Source organism: Dreissena polymorpha, chromosome 4 (genome assembly GCF_020536995.1).
Source record: "Dreissena polymorpha isolate Duluth1 chromosome 4, UMN_Dpol_1.0, whole genome shotgun sequence".
In the NCBI taxonomy this organism is placed as follows: domain Eukaryota; kingdom Metazoa; phylum Mollusca; class Bivalvia; order Myida; family Dreissenidae; genus Dreissena; species Dreissena polymorpha.
Genome location: NC_068358.1, coordinates 31,916,102 through 31,934,446, shown reverse-complemented (window position 1 = coordinate 31,934,446; position 18,345 = coordinate 31,916,102). Strand labels below are relative to the sequence as shown.

The 18,345-nt window shown below is 34.4% G+C and overlaps 1 protein-coding gene across 1 annotated transcript in view; it reads left to right on the top strand.

Annotated features, from left to right (window-relative positions):
- The window catches only part of LOC127879781 (uncharacterized), a 39,847-nt gene extending 23,057 nt beyond the window's left edge, over window positions 1-16,790 (top strand). Inside the window, exons 6-10 of the mRNA XM_052426837.1 lie at window positions 616-756; window positions 2,821-2,898; window positions 3,237-3,269; window positions 11,868-11,908; window positions 14,116-16,790. Coding sequence (XP_052282797.1) covers window positions 616-756; window positions 2,821-2,898; window positions 3,237-3,269; window positions 11,868-11,890 — 275 coding nt within the window. The 3' untranslated portion in view covers window positions 11,891-11,908; window positions 14,116-16,790. The remainder of the gene's footprint in view (window positions 1-615; window positions 757-2,820; window positions 2,899-3,236; window positions 3,270-11,867; window positions 11,909-14,115) is intronic.
- The last annotated feature ends 1,555 nt before the right edge of the window (window positions 16,791-18,345 follow it).

Sequence of the window (18,345 nt, the reverse complement as noted above, 5' to 3'; positions counted from 1 at the left end):
ATGGCAACAAATATATATTTTAAAAAAATACTGACAATGGTGGAGTTTCACCGGTAGGGGACCATATTGCTTGGCAATCTCTTGTTATATCTCAATTTTATTTCAGTTACATCTATAAAAAAAGTTTATAACTTTAATTTATATGATTTTGTTCTTAAAATTTGAGTAATTACAATTTCAATTATTATTAACTGTTTTTATAATTAGTTTTCCTAAATCAAACGATTTTTCACACGAAAAAAATCCCAATTCCAAAATATTTTTTTCCCAAAAATTGCCGGAAAAAGGCCTGACTTCCATTTATTAAACTGGACTAATCAATTATAATGACAAGGCATGTGAGTTTGGTTGGTGGTCATCACACCTGACTTAAGGGAATTCCTCTGGGTATTCTGGTTAACCCCACAGAAAAAGACCACACCAAAGTTTAATATCTTCCATTAAAAAACTTAATTGCTGGACATTCAATTATGATTCAGAATTTGTCCCAATTTTTTTTTAGTCTAATTATTTAATGTGAGCTCTCTATAATTGCCATTAGTAATGACTGTAGTTTGAATACACAGACATATTTGAACTTAACTGGTGAAAAGAAAATTACCCATGTATTTGCAGTGAAGAAGCAGATAGAAGCAACTCAGAGGGCAGCAAGCATTTTGACTTCAAGGAATCTGACTCAATGGCTTGGGACGGGTATCCAAGAGTCAAGCTGTGGTCTTGGGACAATGACTACCTCGCAGAACACAAGGAAAAATGGTATGTATATAGCATATTCAATGTAATTATTATTTGATGCCAGGTGTTTAGTGAATTTTTCTCACTAGCACTATACATTCCAAGAAAAACTGAAAAACTTTATTTATGAACCTCAACACATTTTTTTCCATTCAAAATCAGGTCCGGAAATCGGCAGTATTCCCAATAGAAAAAAGTATATATTTTTCCCAAATGGGAGCTAAAAATTCCCAATAATTATTTTTTTTAGATCATATTTTTTTGTTTATATCCCCTCCATATAAGTTCAACCTAAGTAATAAATATAATACTGAAAACAATTGTATTCTTAATTTTGAAGCATATTTTAGCAAAACAACAACAACATTAATTTCATAATTTTAGTCAAAATGCCGCAAATTTTCCCAATTCAAAGGGACCCAAAATGGTGTAAAAAAACACTGTAACATGTAAATTGACTCTTAAACAATTTCATCAGATGTCTTACGCTCTTTTCATCTGCATTTGTGTATTTCATCTGAAATTAAAATATAAATTGTGAAGGAAATGTATTTTTGGGGAATTTGTGTACAACACCAAGAACTGCATAACGAGTAATTTAATTTATTCAAGTGTTCTCTACCATAGCATACATATATACATGTAAATAAACTAATTTTATTTTACAATCCAATCCTCCCTCTGGAAATTATTTGAGTGTCACAAGTTTCAGCTCTGTTCCAGTTCCTACCTTCATTCTACTTTTCTTGCTGTACAATGATTACGTTCATGATTCTAGTCATTATCAAAAATGGCAAATCAGTAAACCATTTCAAGAATAACATATTTTTCGACACCTCATAATCACACTCTACTGTATGCTTCAACTGCATGTTTGGTAGGGGCCTTATGTTTACTCTTGGTCTTTAAACAAGTTTGTAAATTTGCTGGTTTACTACCTCAGTTTCAAAGAAAATAAAGAGATCAAAGAGTCAACAAGATCAATGACAAGGTCAAACCTCACGAACAATTGCATGCTGATGGATATTTAAGAATAAACATTAAACACAAACAATCTATGACTATTTTCCGCTTCCCAAGTGTTTAGGGCAATAAATATAGTCTACTTTCTATAAATAAGTAATTATGTCACTGCATTCTTAAAGACCAGTGTGTACACAACAGTATTAAGGATGCATAATATGATTATGTATTATGCAGATTTTACCAAACTAATGAAATTTTACAAAACTCTTTAGTTAAAACAGCTTTGGCATGAAAATAGTCATCATGATTTTTAACCAGGTTTTTAACCAGGTTTTTTAACCAGGTTTTCCGAAGGAAAAAACTGGTTATTAGATTGGCGAATGCGGGCGGGCTGGCGGGCTGGCTGGCGGGCGGGCGGAACAAGCTTGTCCGGGCCATAACTATGTCGTTCATTGTCAGATTTTAAAATCATTTGGCACATTTGTTCACCATCATTGGACGGTGTGTCGCGCGAAATAATTATGTCGATATCTCCAAGGTCAAGGTCACACTTTGAGTTCAAAGGTCAAAAATGGCCATAAATGAGCTTGTCCTGGCCATAACTATGTCATTCATTGTGAGATTTTAAAATCATTTGGCACATTTTTTCAGCATCATGGGACGGTGTGTTGCACGAAAGAATCACGTCAATATCTCCAATGTCAAGGTCGCCACGACTAAAAATAGATTTTTTTTAAAAACAAACTTACAAAGGGGGTTAATTTTGTTTGTTCATTTCAAAAGTTCAGTTTGAGTTTTCTCCCTTTATCAGATTTTTTTTTCAAATGAAAACCTGGTTTTGTGACAATTTTGTCCCTTGTTTTACATGAATCTGGTCTACGATCTCTCAATTTTCCAACTGAATTTTGGATGCCTTATTTTGCACATTGACAAAAAAATGAATAGATGGATATTGAATTCAATGAACAGCTGATTATCTAATACAAAGAAGTGCTGCAGAAACCATAATACAAAATGTATTTATAATATTAATGATAATAATAATAATAATAAATATCATTTTCATAGTAATAACAATAATGTTCGTATAAAATAATTACCACCATAAAACTCTTTCAGATGTTTATCTAGAGCCTGATGCAAGTAAAGAGACTGACGAGGCAGATGAGAAATTTAGCCTCCTGGAATCAAACAAAGGTACAGCTATAAACTTCCCTATAATTAGCATGTTCTGGGGCTCTTTCACAGGTCCCACAATTACGATTTGAGAACTATGCTGTGGTTTAAAATCATATTCATAAATAACGTAACTATGCTTTGTTATTGCATCCACTTTAATAATAATAATAAGTTTGTGTAAAACTATTATGTGGATTATTTCACTAGTAACATTTATAATTTGTAATGATCAGAAATATATTTTCAAATAAATCGACAGGTTTTAAAATTAAGCAATTAATACTAATTGCCATTTAAAAAAATAAACTATTACAACTCCACTGCCATTTTGTAATTCTCATAATTTCTCTTTCCAGATGCTGATCATGCTGTATCATTAAAAGCAGGGGGTAAATATGTTTTATTGTTATATTCTTTTATACTGTTTGTTTCAATGTTTTAAAATAAGAGACCATGTGATTGGCTCTTTTTTATTTCCCTTCCGGAGGGGACTATATGATTAACCAGCATCTGTCATGTCTACTGTCCATTCATCCATACGTCTGTTGGTCAGTCAATATATCCACAAAATTTGTTCTTACTATTTCTCCAAAATTTACATGTATGAAGAGACTTTATGAAACTTCTTAAGGGCAGTGTATGGATTATGCAAGCCAGTTCTTTTTTTTAACCACAGGTAAGATGGCTGTTCATAAAATAGAACAAAACTAAAGATTGCAATTACTAAAAAAGAACATCTAGGATTTCTTGAATATAAGAAGCCACCATGTATACATAAGAGCGCATATGCCGGTAAAATCAAATCACAATTGAAGAAAAACTATTTTCCTTTTTTTTTTTTAACTTCTAAATTGAAATATGGCAGAACAATGTACATTTTTTCGTTTTTTTTGTTTACTTAAGGCCACAACAAATTGATTAAATGTTCGATGGATTCGCTGCACCTAAAAATCTTAAAACTAAATAAAAATATTTTTATTTTTATTTTGCGCCCGCAGCAAAACAGTTTGCTGCGCACCTGTTTATTAAATGATTTAGTTTTATTTAGCCTACGTATTTAACGACAAAGAGTGTTATAACGCTTTGCGTTATTACATTGGTTTATGGTAAAAACAAATGGCAGCGTTCGTCTGTCTTGTCATGTCAGCAAGACACAAATGGAAATGTTAATTTTCCACCGGGGCAAGTAGTCATTGCATCACAGATGCTTTGAGTTATTTTATAATTTCAACCGTATTTACATAAGGATTTGAAATGTCGCCGGTATGCGTTCGATTGGTAAAATTCTGCACTAAACTTGTTGGTATTGATTAAGTTAAAATATTAAAAATTAACATGCAAAGGAGTGTCGCCGTGGAACTGGACAAAAAATGTCGAGTATAATATAAATTGTACGAGCCACCTATCTTCTAGTTCAGACTGATAATGGCTAAGTGTAAGGTGTACATTATGCCCCTTAAACATGAATTTAGCATAAGTAAGAAAGTGAAGAAACTTTCTGGACCTAAACGACTTTACTGGCATTTGATTGTCTTTTTTATGTATTAAAATACTCAATTTTAGCTACCCATTTCTTATTTTCTTTCATTAGGAAGTAATGTGTTTTTTTTACTTTACAAAACTTAAACTTCTCATTTCTAATTTTAACAGTGCTATAATAACAAAAGTAATGCATCGAGTATTGTATAATACCATAACCTATGATATTTAGAACTAATAGAACTTCGAGATATTTCGTATCAGTGTTTTTTGCCCAAAATAACAGACTCTTATAGGCTGTGTCCAAATTGAAAATTGTACAAAAAGCTGTTTCCCAAAAAGTAACTTTTTTTCCTTTTAAAAGTCTCGCCAAAATTTCCAAAAATTAAGTCATTTTTTTTAAAATAAAGTCAATTGGTTTATTGAGTTTATCATACAGCAGTTTAATACCCTAGCACTTTATAATATATATTTTAGAAAGCAGTTAAACATGCACTTATTAACAATTGGTATACTGTTACCTATAATCATAATACTAATGATTTAATATTTCCAATTTCATGGTTTATTGCACGTTATTCCCAATCAAAAAGGCACAGGCTGTAAAATATGACGCAAAGAAAAATCACTGCTTATGCTTGATATTTATTGTATTATTTATTGTGTCATGTTGTTAAACCATCATTGACAGAAAACTGAGCTTCTTATATATCTTTGATAATGAAAACTACATGAACCGTGTTAAATTTAAGTAATCACTACCTGGTGTGAGAAAGCAGAACAGCTATTAGAGACTTTATCCCCCGCCATAGGCGGAGGGATATTGTTTTGGCGTTGTCCATACGTCCGACCGTCCTTCCGTCCGTCCGGCACTTTTGTGTCCGGAGCAATTTCTTGGAAGTGCTTTGGCGGATTTCATTGAAACTTGGTATGCGTATATATATGGATAAGAGGATGATGCATGCTAAATAGCATTGTACACAATATGTTACTAACGGAGTTATGGCCCTTTGTATCTTGAAAAAATATTCGTAGCCATATCTTGGAAGTGCTCTGGCGGATTTCATTGAAACTTGGTATGAGTATAGTATATAAATGGATAAGAGGATGATGCATGCCATTACCTTTGGGTAATAATGGAGTTATGGCCCTTTGTATCTTGAAAAAATTCTTTTTTGTGTGTGTCCGGAGCCATATCTTGCAAGTGCTTTGACGGATTTCATTGAAACTTGGTATGAGTATATATATGGATAAGAGGATGCTGCACGTTGGCGTTGTCCATTTGCCCAGAAAACTTTTGTGTCAAGAAGTATATTTGATGGGGGATATCACTTTAACGAATTTGCTTGTTTTCCTTATTTTTACAAACATTTGACAAGGGCTTAAACTCAATTATTACTTCTAAATGATCTTGTACTGGTATTTTGCAGATATTATGCATTTATTTGGCAAAATATATCAATTTACATAGACAATGTATGTATTTTTTATTTTTCGCTTTTCGCTCGCCTGTGATTTAACAAAAAATAGAATAAAAATAAATTTATTTTTATTTTGCTCGCTCGCTCCATTTTTGGGAAGCAAAAATCTGTAGAACAATATCATCAATTTGTTGTGGCCTAAACCTAAAATATGTTTTTAGGGAAATCGTTATTATGAAACGCGGTTACTCTGTACCAATTAGCACTTAAGTGCTGTTGACGGTGAATATATGTGTTTAGGCCACTACTTTTTAGCTCATCTATTTTTTGAAAAAAATTATGAGCTATTGTCATCACTTTGGCGTCGGCGTTGGCGTCCGGTTAAGTTTTGCGTTTAGGTCCACTTTTCTCAGAAAGTATCAATGCTATTGCATTCAAACTTGGTACACTTACTTACTATCATAAGGGGACTGGGCAGGCAAAGTTAGATAACTCTGGCGTGCATTTTGACAGAATTATGTGCCCTTTTTATACTTAGAAAATTGAAAATTTAGGTTAAGTTTTGTGTTTAGGTCCATTTAATTCCTTAAGTATCAAAGCTATTGCTTTCATACTTGCAACACTTACTAACTATCATAAGGGGACTGTGCAGGCAAAGTTATGTAACTCTGACTGGCATTTTGACAGAATTATGTGCCCTTTTTATGTCCCCCACTATAGTAGTGGGGGACATATTGTTTTTGCCCTGTCTGTCTGTTGGTCTGTTGGTCCATTGGTCTGTCTGTCTGTTTGCGCCAACTTTAACATTTTGCAATAACTTTTGCTATATTGAAGATAGCAACTTCATATTTGGCATGCATATGTATCTTATGAAGCTGCACATTTTGAGTGGTGAAAGGTCAAGGTCATCCTTCAAGGTCAGAGGTCAAATATATGTGGCCAAAATCGCTCATTTTATGAATACTTTTGCAATATTGAAGATAGCAACTTGATATTTGGCATGCATGTGTATATCATGGAGCTGCACATTTTGAGTGGTGAAAGGTCAAGGTCAAGGTCATCCTTTAAGGTCAGAGGTCAAATATATGTGGCCCAAATCGCTTATTTTATAAATACTTTTGCAATATTGAAGATAGCAACTTGATATTTGGCATGCATGTGCATCTCATGGAGCTGCACATTTTGAGTGGTGAAAGGTCAAGGTCAAGGTCAGAGTTCAAATATATGTGGCCCAAATCGCTTATTTTATGAATTCTTTTGCAATATTGAAGATAGCAACTTTATATTTGGCATGCATGTGTATCTCATGGAGCTGCACATTTTGAGTGGTGAAAGGTCAAGGTCATCCTTCACAAGGTCAAGGTCATTCTTCAAGGTCAAACATCATATAGGGGGACATTGTGTTTCACAAACGCATCTTGTTATACTTAGAAAATTGAAAATTTGGTTAAGTTTTGTGTTTAGGTCCACTTTATTCCTACAGTATCAAAGCTATTGCTTTCATACTTGCAACAATTATTAACTATCATAAGGGGACTGTGCAGGCAAAGTTATGTAACTCTGACTGTCATTTGGACGGAATTATGGGCCCTTTATACTTAGAAAATTGAAAATTTGGTTAAGTTTTGTGTTTTGGTACACTTTACCCCTAAAGTATCATAGATATTGCTTTCATAGTTGGAACACTTGCAAACTATCATAAGGATACAGTAAAAGGACAAGTTGCATAACTCTGGTTGTCATTTTTACGGAATTATGGCCCTTTTTTGACTAAGTAACTTTGAATATATGGTTAAATTTTGTGTTTCGATCCACTTTACTTCTAAAGTATCAAGGCTATTGCTTTCAAACTTCAAATACTTTCATGCTATCATGAGGTTACTGTACCTGGCAAGTTGAATTTTACCTTGACCTTTGAATGACCTTGACTCTCAAGGCCAGATTATTAAATTTTGCTAAAATTGCCATAACTTCTTTATTTATGATTAGATTTGATTGGTACTTTGACAAAACTACTCTTACCTGACATACCACAATAGACTCCACCCAAACCATCCCCTGTGCCCTGCCCCCCTCCCCCCCGGAATCCCCCCCCTCACCACACCCTCACACTATACCCCCCCCCACCCCCACCCCCCCCCCCAATTTATTTATTTTTGAAACGGTTAAAAAACACAAATATTTATTTTTATTATTTTATTTTTGAAATACCGTCCAACTATCGCACCCAAGAATCCCCTCCCCCACCAACCCCCCCCCCCCCCCCACCCCCCCCCCCCTCCCATAAATTTTTTTATTTTTTATTTTCATTTTTTTCCGCATTTTTTCGCATTTTTAGAAGATAATGTAATAAATGTCCACACCCCCACACTATACACCCCTCTTCACTCCACCCCTCCCTCCTTTGTGATTGAAATTGAGAGTCCCTTCACCTTTAAAAAGAAAATAGATGAGCGGTCTGCACCCGCAAGACGCTGCTCTTGTTTTATTTATTGGTTTACAAAAAATTTCAGTGAAAGTTTCCGTCAGGCGGTCGGAAAAAAAAAAGATTGTGTATTTGTTATCTTTCAGATGGCATTACAAATATAGTTTGAAAATTAATTTATTTAATAAAAATCAACAAAAACACATTCAATACAAACAACAAAACACATTCTTAGTCCTAGTCTGGAGCATGTGTTTTGGTGGGTATAGGACTTCTGCGCAGCCAGTAACACCTTGAACACATCCGTGCCGGCAGGTTGCTTTCCTTCAGGAGTTCCCTGCACCCCACCTGTCACAACAAAAATACTTTTTAAATACACATATATTATAACACAAGTTCAAATGTTTGTGCATTCAAACTTTATCATGCACAAAAAACATTGCCAGACAAATACAACATATCACATCATGTAGAGAAGTGTAGTTGACTTGCATATGAAATTGACCATTGTTAGATTTTATGATGATGAATTATATCAAACAATGAAATCCCATATTTTAACAATGCGTCATGACAATTATTGTACCACCATCGTGAATATTTAATTAATTGAGTCAATGATTTATTAATTATGCCCCCCTTCGAAGAAGAGGGGGTATATTGCTTTGCACATGTCGGTCGGTCTGTCGGTCGGTCTGTTGGTCGGTCCGTCCACCAGGTGGTTTCCAGATGATAACTCAAGAACGCTTAGGCCTAGGATCATGAAACTTCATAGGTACATTGATCATGACTTGCAGATGATCCCAATTGATTTTGAGGTCACTAGGTCAAAGGTCAAGGTCACCGTGACCCGAAATAGTAAAATGGTTTCCGGATGATAACTCAAGAACGCTTATGCCTAGGATCATGAAACTTGATAGGTAGATTGATCATGACTTGCAGATGACCCCTATTGATTTTCAGGTCACTAGGTCAAAGGTCAAGGTCACGGTGACCCGAAATAGTAAAATAGTTTCCGGATGATTACTCAAGAATGCTTAGGCCTAGGATCATGAAACTTCATAGGTAGATTGATAATGACTGGCAGATGACCCCTATTGATTTTCAGGTCACTAGGTCAAAGGTCAAGGTCACGGTGACCCGAAATAGTAAAATGGTTTTCGGATGATAACTCAAGAATGCTTATGCCTAGGATCATGAAACTTCATAGGTACATTGATCATGACTCACAGATGACCCCTATTGATTATCAGGTCACTAGGTCAAAGGTCAAGGTCACAGTGACAAAAAACATATTCACACAATGGCTGTCACTACAACGGAGAGCCCATATGGGGGGTATGCATGTTTTACAAACAGCCCTTGTTGAAAATCAACTTTAAGCTTGCAATGGATGATGGTGTGCAGGTCGGGATTTTCACGATTTAATATTAAAATAGGTCGTCAAATGTTTCGCTCTCAAGGTGTTTCCACCCTCAGGCTGTATGTTTTCCCCTGTATTTAAGTTTAATCATTGACGTGATAAATATCCCCTAATTCAATTATAATTGGGGGCGAAACGACGAGGGTGGCACATCCTGGGGGCGAAACGACAAGGGCGCAAACGCAAATCTTAAATAGAAGCCAAAACTAAAAATATTACCTTTTGCTAGTTGTACTTGCAAGTACTTGTATCCGAACTCCTGGATAGCTCAGACGGGCGTATCTGTTGCCATTGCGATCTTAGAGTAAGACCCTTGTGTATCATGGAAGGCTTCGGGGTTTGGACACAGTCAGACTTTCCTCAGCAAGTATCCTCACAAGGGAATTTCCAATAGTCTCGGAAATTTTTGCGAGCATAAAAATCTTTGCAGGTCCATTATAATTATGACCAAACAAGTCCACTTGCAAAAATAAACAATCTCCCTTGTTGTCCAGGTCAACGGGAGTCGCCATGTTCCCGATAACAACAGACTGGTTTATCACAGTTACTGCGTATTTATACGCACAAGAACGTAAAATACCAAAAAATAGTACAACCTGACCGCTCAGTGCGCGATGTCATGTTTAAAACGCGGAACATTTAGAAAAATGATTACTGTTCAGACCATTTTCGTAGAATCTGGAATTTTTGTTTAAAAACAAATGTCAAATCTAATTTTTTTTTTTTTTTTAATACGTCCGCCGGTTTTATTAACCAATGTAATTTATAAAAGTAGTCGCCTTGTTTATAGACAATTAAATATAGGGCTCATTTTTACATCTGATCTTATTCATTCTGTAGTTATGTTTTGTTTTTTCTTTTTATTCAACAAAATTAATATAATAAATCACTAAACATGATTAATTTAAGTACCATATTTTTATTTATTGTGTGGAAAATCTTTATAACAGCAGTAGGTTGCTAATAATGAATATGTTTGTTGGCATATTTCTTCTGCTGTCCGTCTGTCTGTTTCTCAACCAAAACTGATTTAGCTAGAAAAGCATTTGTCGTAAAACTGGAAAATGTAATTTTTCAATAACAACTACATATTTTTGGATCAAACTTGGTTTATAAAGGACCATGTTGGGATTTTGAAATACCTTGAAGTTTTTTTACAAAGCTATGTCACACTTACAAAAGAATCAACTTCATATTTTAATCACTCAACTACTACATAAGATATGTTCATAACACTTACTAGTATACACATTTATCTCGATATGTGTGCATTTTGGCTGTCTGTCAATCAAATCATCTTTATCCCCCAAACATGTGTTTTTCTGCAGATGTTAAATGTCAGGAGACTGGCACTAAAAAGAATGACATAAAGTAATGTAATTTATTGAAAGATACATAAGGAATAATCCTGAATCTTACACAAATATATTTTCCTGCGAGTCCAATCCTCTGGCAAATGTTAGCAACAAATATTGATATTCCTTTGCTTAATAGATGTATGATTCCATTATGAAACTTAACCTGTGTGCAGATTAAATTTTTTAGATTGATAGAATTTTACACCCCTTTTAAAACCTTGTTGTCCCCTACTGGTGAAACCAGAGGGGACTTATGGTTTACACTCCGTCTGTCTTAAGGTCAAGGTCATCCTTCAAGGTCAAAGGTCAAAAAAACTAAAAGCGGCGCAAAAGAGGAAATAGTGTTTCTGACAAACACATTTCTTGTTTTGAAATGCATTAGCAATTTTTTATTTTGGACAACACTGCCCCATTGATGGGGGGATACACTTTATGTGACAGATAATTTTCATTTACTGTATTTATCACATCCAGGAATGTAAGAGAACTAAGCTTGAACAATGTTCATGTGCAGAAGTATTTTATTTGGGGCGCTTTTGCACCAATTTCAATAACAGATGTGACTTTCAACATTTCCTCTTGTCAGAGGGTTTGATAATAAAATTGATTTTATATGTGTATAACAAATGAATATACTGTTTTAAATTACAAACCTGTACATATTCGACAGATAAAGCTAGTTATACTGGAAAGTGAACAAGTCTTCTCTTGCATTTACTGGTAAAACTATTAATTTCTAAGAAGAAAAAAATGTTTACCTAAATACAGCTGAAACTACAAGTTCGACAAAAGTACTAAAACCATGCAGTGACTAGTTATCTACAAGATATTGTTTGATCCTGACAAAAAGCAGTTTCTGCAATTTTTCTTCAATATTTCAGGGGACCCAGATTTGGCTGTGTGACGTGAAGGAGAACATGAGGTAAATTTCAAATACACTTATTTTCTTCCAGTTAAAAAAATAGTTTGTTCCCACTTTACAAAAAAACCTACCACAAAAAACACCATGAGAAGATAGCATGTTTTGTGTGTACCTCATCTCTACACCTCTAAGATCAAGGTCACACTAACCAGTCAAAGTTGCAATTTGGCTACTGAATTTAGAGAATTTGATATATAAGAAATCCCCCCCCCCCCCCCCCCCCCCCCCCTTATATATATAGCGTTTCATTTGTCTGTCAAGCTGTGGGTAGGTTGGGCCATCCATGGCCAATTTGTAATGCTTTAACCATCAACAATTGCTATAGTGTGTTTTCCTAGGCCCTTTTTACGTGGCGCTGCACCATGCGGCCCTTCTTAAGCGCCAGTTTGCCCCTTTGAAAGGTAAAAAGCCGCCACATGCCATTATTGATCAATAACATCTTTATTACCACTTGACCAATTTTTTAAGCCGACTCACTAGTAACCGAGTATGGCCCCAAGGCAGCAAGATTCGCGCTGTTGTGAATAAGTCATGTGTGAATAACCCTGTGTCAATATCAATCGATAATTTCAGAGGCTTTGATATATCAAGCACACTGATGGGTCTGTTATGTGTACTCCTCCACAATAAAATCGTAAACATTTAATTCGGAGACTTTTGATGAAAACCTCGATGTTACCTAGAAGTCAAATTTATAGTCCCAATCTTCATAAAAGTTGGTCATAACATTTGTCTAAAAGATACCACAGCTGAGTTTGACAATGATTCCTGTTTGATGAAAAACATGACCACCAGGAAGCCAGGCAGTTTTGTTTATATGGATATAGTAAAACCTTGTTAACACTAGAAGTCACATTTATAGTCCAATCTTCAATAAACTTGATCATGAGTCAGACAATTGTTCCGGTTCATTGAAAAACATAAACACACACACACAACTATTTATAAGGCATTAACTTTTATATCTGCCTAAACAATTAACCCTTGCTTTTTACAAAACAATTTTAACAGCCCTTGCTTGACGTTAATACTACCCAGGGCATTGACCAGGGCCACCATGGCCCTGGTCCACTATGGCCCTCTTATTCTTGGTCCCCGCTTTGGAATAACCATGTTTGACTTAACATGTCTAGTTCAGGTTACTAATGTATTGCCTGCAAGCCGAAGTTGTTCAATTTTCTATAACATTATTGTTAGCACTTGTACTTATTACAATATTCAGAATTGGGGATAGTGTATTCATTACTATTTTGACTAACTCTGATTTAAGCTGATTTAAACAAAATCCTGGTTTATATTTACATACAGATGTGAATATAACAGATACATGTAGTTATCATTTAAAATATGGCTAAGAGTATATAATATCAGGTGACTGAACACTTTTGAACATTTTCTATCAAAGTGGAAGAATAGTCATGCACACTGTCTTCTCTTTCTGTTACCACATACATTTAACTGGTCAAGATTGAAGTTGTTTATAATCAACCCAAACATAGCTCATTTTGGCGAATACAACTTTCAATAACATTATAGTTTGCCGATGATATCACATAAAAAACGTAGCATGTCCATTGCTTAAGAGATATATATTTGTACATAATAGAATAACACATTTAAGCTCGGCGTTTTGGGAGAAAACCCGAGGTATTGTCATAGCCAGCTCGACGTCCGCTTTCCGCGTCGTGCTAAAACCTTAACATTTCTTTAAGGTTTTGAACACCTACAACTTTGAAACTTCATACATGTATGTAGATGCACCTTGATGAGTTCGACACGCCAATCCTATTTTGGGGTCACTAGGTCAAGGTCAGTGTGACCTCTAAAATAAAAATAAAAAGTTCTGACAAGCTTTCATTTATTCAAAACTGCACCCGTAGCCGAGCGTGGCACCCGTTATGCGGTGCTGTTGTTTTTGGCTGTTTTAGTTGGTAATAGATATCATAGATATGTGATTAGATCATATGTAGGAGCAAATTTGTCAGTCTTGGAACAATGCTAGTTATCTATAAATGCTCTTCACCATGTTTATAGAGGTGCAACTCATTTACAATGTATCTCTGAAACTGATAGACCAATTTTAATGACATTGTTTCATAACAAGAGATTGCTCCTGTTTTTCAAATCATTTGATACTTGTATTTAAGAGAAGTTAAATGTAAAGTTTAACACATAAAAGTCTGAAGTCTATTTTTGTTCTCTTACAGGAGCAAGAAGATCAGGTGCGGTAGACAAAATCAAGCCAAATCACATCAATAGGGAATTAAGCAACTTTTTGACTCAAGGCAATTTTCACCGTTTTGGACTATTGTGTTTGCTACTTGTATGGATACCTTTGTGTCAGCTTTGGGTAGAGTTATGAGTATGTACTTGGACATGATAACATTTGCATTATTGTTTTCAAATTTGTGTTTTATGGAAATAAATATTGTCACTTTCTTGTATCATACTTCTACCATACTTCGCTTGTCATTTTTTGATAGAAATACGCATACCATATGCATTAGTCCTGTGTTGTGTGTGCCTTAAATAAATGTCTTCCAGCTTTGCAAACATAAAAAAGTAATAATAAAGTGGTTTCAAACACAGTCTCATATAGATTACACAGAATGTTAACCATTTAAAGTTCAATAATTAGCCAAATAACAACAGTGTATTTTTTAGGGAATAAATAAGTAAACCAGATTTTCAATGAATTTGATTTGAAAATCCTTGTTAGATTGGTTAGGGCAGGTGGCTGCATCAACAGGGTCTCTGCAGATCTAGCATGGGGTTTGTTTTGGAACAAATTGCATCAAGGTCAGTCTTACTCAAAAACAGAAAAACTGTTTGAAGCTGAATAACTTAGGTAAGTTAAAATCAAAGTTTTGTGCTGAAGGTTTGTGTATTTGAATTTAACATGCAGACCTATCTTGAGATTGCATAATTATATAAATTTAAATATAACTTAAATTATGGAAACCTGGTTTTATGGCAATGCCATGTTGCATGAGTTTGCTTTTATAGATGTTTGTGCGTAAAGTGAATTTAGGGACAACTTTGCTCTGTAGACATGTATCTAGTTATTACTTAGTGTTTATTCAATAATATCTTTATTATTTAAGACCTGTTTCATAACATTTCCCTGTTAATGTTTTGATATATGGGGTTATTTCACAAGAAAAAAAGGAAGGGAGAACGCTGAATAATAATTACATAGATGGCTTAACAATTTGAACATTTAATTGACAACTTTATATATAATTGATTTGTTTGGTAATGTGTAAATAATTAAAGTCATATAAGATGTTTCATTTGGCTACAATGCTTTGTACTTTATCACATATTAGGATCCTTTAGAGACATATTTATATAATTTCAAATGGAGTTTTGAAACTGTTCTTAATGATAAGTGAATTTTATGAAAACATCATGAAATGATGGTGTTGTAAATGCGATAACAACGGTTTTGTATGGAAGAGGTTTATGTAGAATTTTTATGTCCCCCACCACTTTAGTGGGGGACATATTGTTTTTTGTCCTGTCTGTCGGTTGGTTGGTTGGTTTGTGTGTTTGCCCAAACTTAAACATTTTGCCATAACTTTTGCAATATTGAAGTTAGCAATTGAACTTCATATTTGGCATGCATGTGTATCTCATGGAGCTGCACATTTTGAGTGGTGAAAGGTCAAGGTCATCCCTCAAGGTCAAAGATAAAGCTTCAAAGCAGCGCAGAAGGAAACATAGTGTTTCTGACAAACACATATCTTGTGCTTACTCATTTTTGTTGTTATTTATTTATAAAGTTTTATGGTTATTAAGTTGGAATGAAATAAACATTCCTTTGAAATTTAAAGGTACATTATTATAAGCAGATATTTCTACAAATGGTATACATAAAATGCCAATGCATTTGTAGATCAACATTCAAATGTAGCATAGACATTTTAGGTACCATTTATACATGTATATAGGATCTGGCACGAGTTGTCATAACATACCATATTTTATTAAAGGAGTTCAGGAATTTTGTTAGTAAGCAAGATTTTGGCGAGCTTACTAACAAATTTCCTGGACGAGTTTAATAAAATATGGTATTATATGACGAGTGTCAGATCTTTTTTATCACATGCTTTTAAATGAGCAAATTAAATAAATGTTTACGCATACATGAAGATAAATCCCAAATGTTGTTAACATTTCGTGACGTATTTGACGTTGCAATGTCATTTCAGCAAAATAACAAAGTGCGATTGGTCAATAAACGAAAACTAAGCCAATGAAAAACGCTTTTAAATGTTGTATTACACATGTCTTATATAAAAAAATGTGTAATGGTTTTATTGCACAGGAAACAGGGTATAGCATGTAATAAAAATATATTTTTTCATACAGATGAATAAAAAGACTGAAGTTTCAGTGGTGCAGTACCATTGGAAACTTTAGAGTTGATTTATGATAGGGAATTGAATATAACAAATATATGTACAAAAACGTTTTAAAAAAGTTTCGTGAAGTTTTTGTTCAGCACATATAATGTTGACGTTTACTATTAATTTATTAAAACAGTTTCAGAAAGACAATGAAAGTTTAAGTGTCCATGTACTTGAAAGTGCACATGGTATTATGAAATCATGGTTATATGCTGATTATTTACAGTTGTTTACATTGATTTGTGATATCAATCATTTTGATGAAGAATCGTGTATAGGATTCCATTCAATATAAAGCTTTAATTGGACATCAGTATTGCCTCCATAATTATTGAGCATTAATAACAATAAATTGTTTGTCAGTAGTATTTAAATTTATGTGTTCACATACAAATATTTGTTAATATGTTTCATAACGCATATATCAATACTTGTGAATTTCATTGGTCAATATCACATAAATAAATTAATAGAACTATATATTTTTGCATATTTTGTTAAGTAAAAGAATAAACTATGTAATGTTGTTGTTTTTACATACAAACCAAAAGTGGTTCAAACATTATCTCGCTGATAAAATCAACTCGCTTGTGTCTAGGATCTGACCTAGTCTGCTCCACTATTATTAGCTCATCTATTTTTGGAAAAAAAGAGCTATTTTTATCACCTGAGTGTCGGCGTCCTGTTATGTTTTGTGTTAAGGTCAACTTTTCTCATAAAGTATCAAAGATATTGCATTCAAACATGGCACACTTACATACTATCATGAGGGGACTGGGCAGGCAAAATAAGATAACTCTGGCTGGCATTTTGACATAATTATGTGCACTTTTTATACTTAGAAAATTTGGTTAAGTTTTGTGTTTAGGTCCACTTTATTCCGAAGATATCAAAGCTATTGCTTTCATACTTGAAACACTTCCAAACTATTATAAGGGGACAATTGCTCACTATCATAAAGGGACTGTGTAGGCAAAGTTATGTAAATCTGACTGGCATTTTTAGCTCACCTGATTGCTCAGGTGAGCTTTTGTGTCCGGTCTTTGTCCGTCGTCTGTCCCTCCGTCCACATTTGTTCGTAAACACTAGAGGCCACATTTATTTTCCGATCTTCATGAATTTTGGTCAGAAGCCTTGTCCCAATGAAACTCGATCGAGTTCGAAACTGGGCCGTGCCGGGTCAAAAACTAGGTCACTAGGTCAAAAAAAGAAAAACTTGTAAACACTGTAGAAGCGACATTTCATGCCCAATCTTCATATAACTTTGTCAAAATGTTTTTCTTAATGATACGTTTGTTGAGTTCAAAAGTTGTGCCGGTCCGTTGGAAAACATGGCCGCCAGTGGGCGGTGCAGTTTTTCTTATTTGGCTATAGAGAAACCTTGTAAACACTCTAGATCCCAATCATCATGAAAGTTGGTCAAAACATTGATTTTATTGATATCTCGGACGAGTATGAAAATGGTCCAGATCGGTGGAAAAACATGGCCCCCAGTTGGCAGGGCATTTTTCTCTATATGTATATTGTGAAAACATGTGAACACTCTAGAAGTCACATTTTTGGACCAATCTTCCTGAAATTTGGTCAGAACTTTTGTTTCCAAGATACGTGAGTTAGGTTCGAAATTGGTTCTGGTCCGTTGAAAAACATGGTTGCCAGGGAGACAGGGCAGTTTTCCTTATATTTATATAGTAAAAAGGCTTGTTAAAAATCATGAATTAAGGTCATGTAACATGGGAGACATCTCTTCTAAAGATTGCATTTAAGTTTAACAGTAATTACTCCCCTTTGACTTTTAATGTTTTCATAATAATACAGCGTAGTTGTGTGTATCATTTATGTGTTAATTGTTATTCGAGGTTCAATGTTTTTTTTAGCTCACCTGATTGCTCAGGTGAGCTTTTGTGAACGGTCTTTGTCCGTCGTCCATCCGTCCGCCCGTTAACATTTGTTTGTAAACACTCTAGAGGGCATATTTCTTTTCCGATCTTCATGAAACTTGGTCAGAAGCTTTGTCCCAATGAT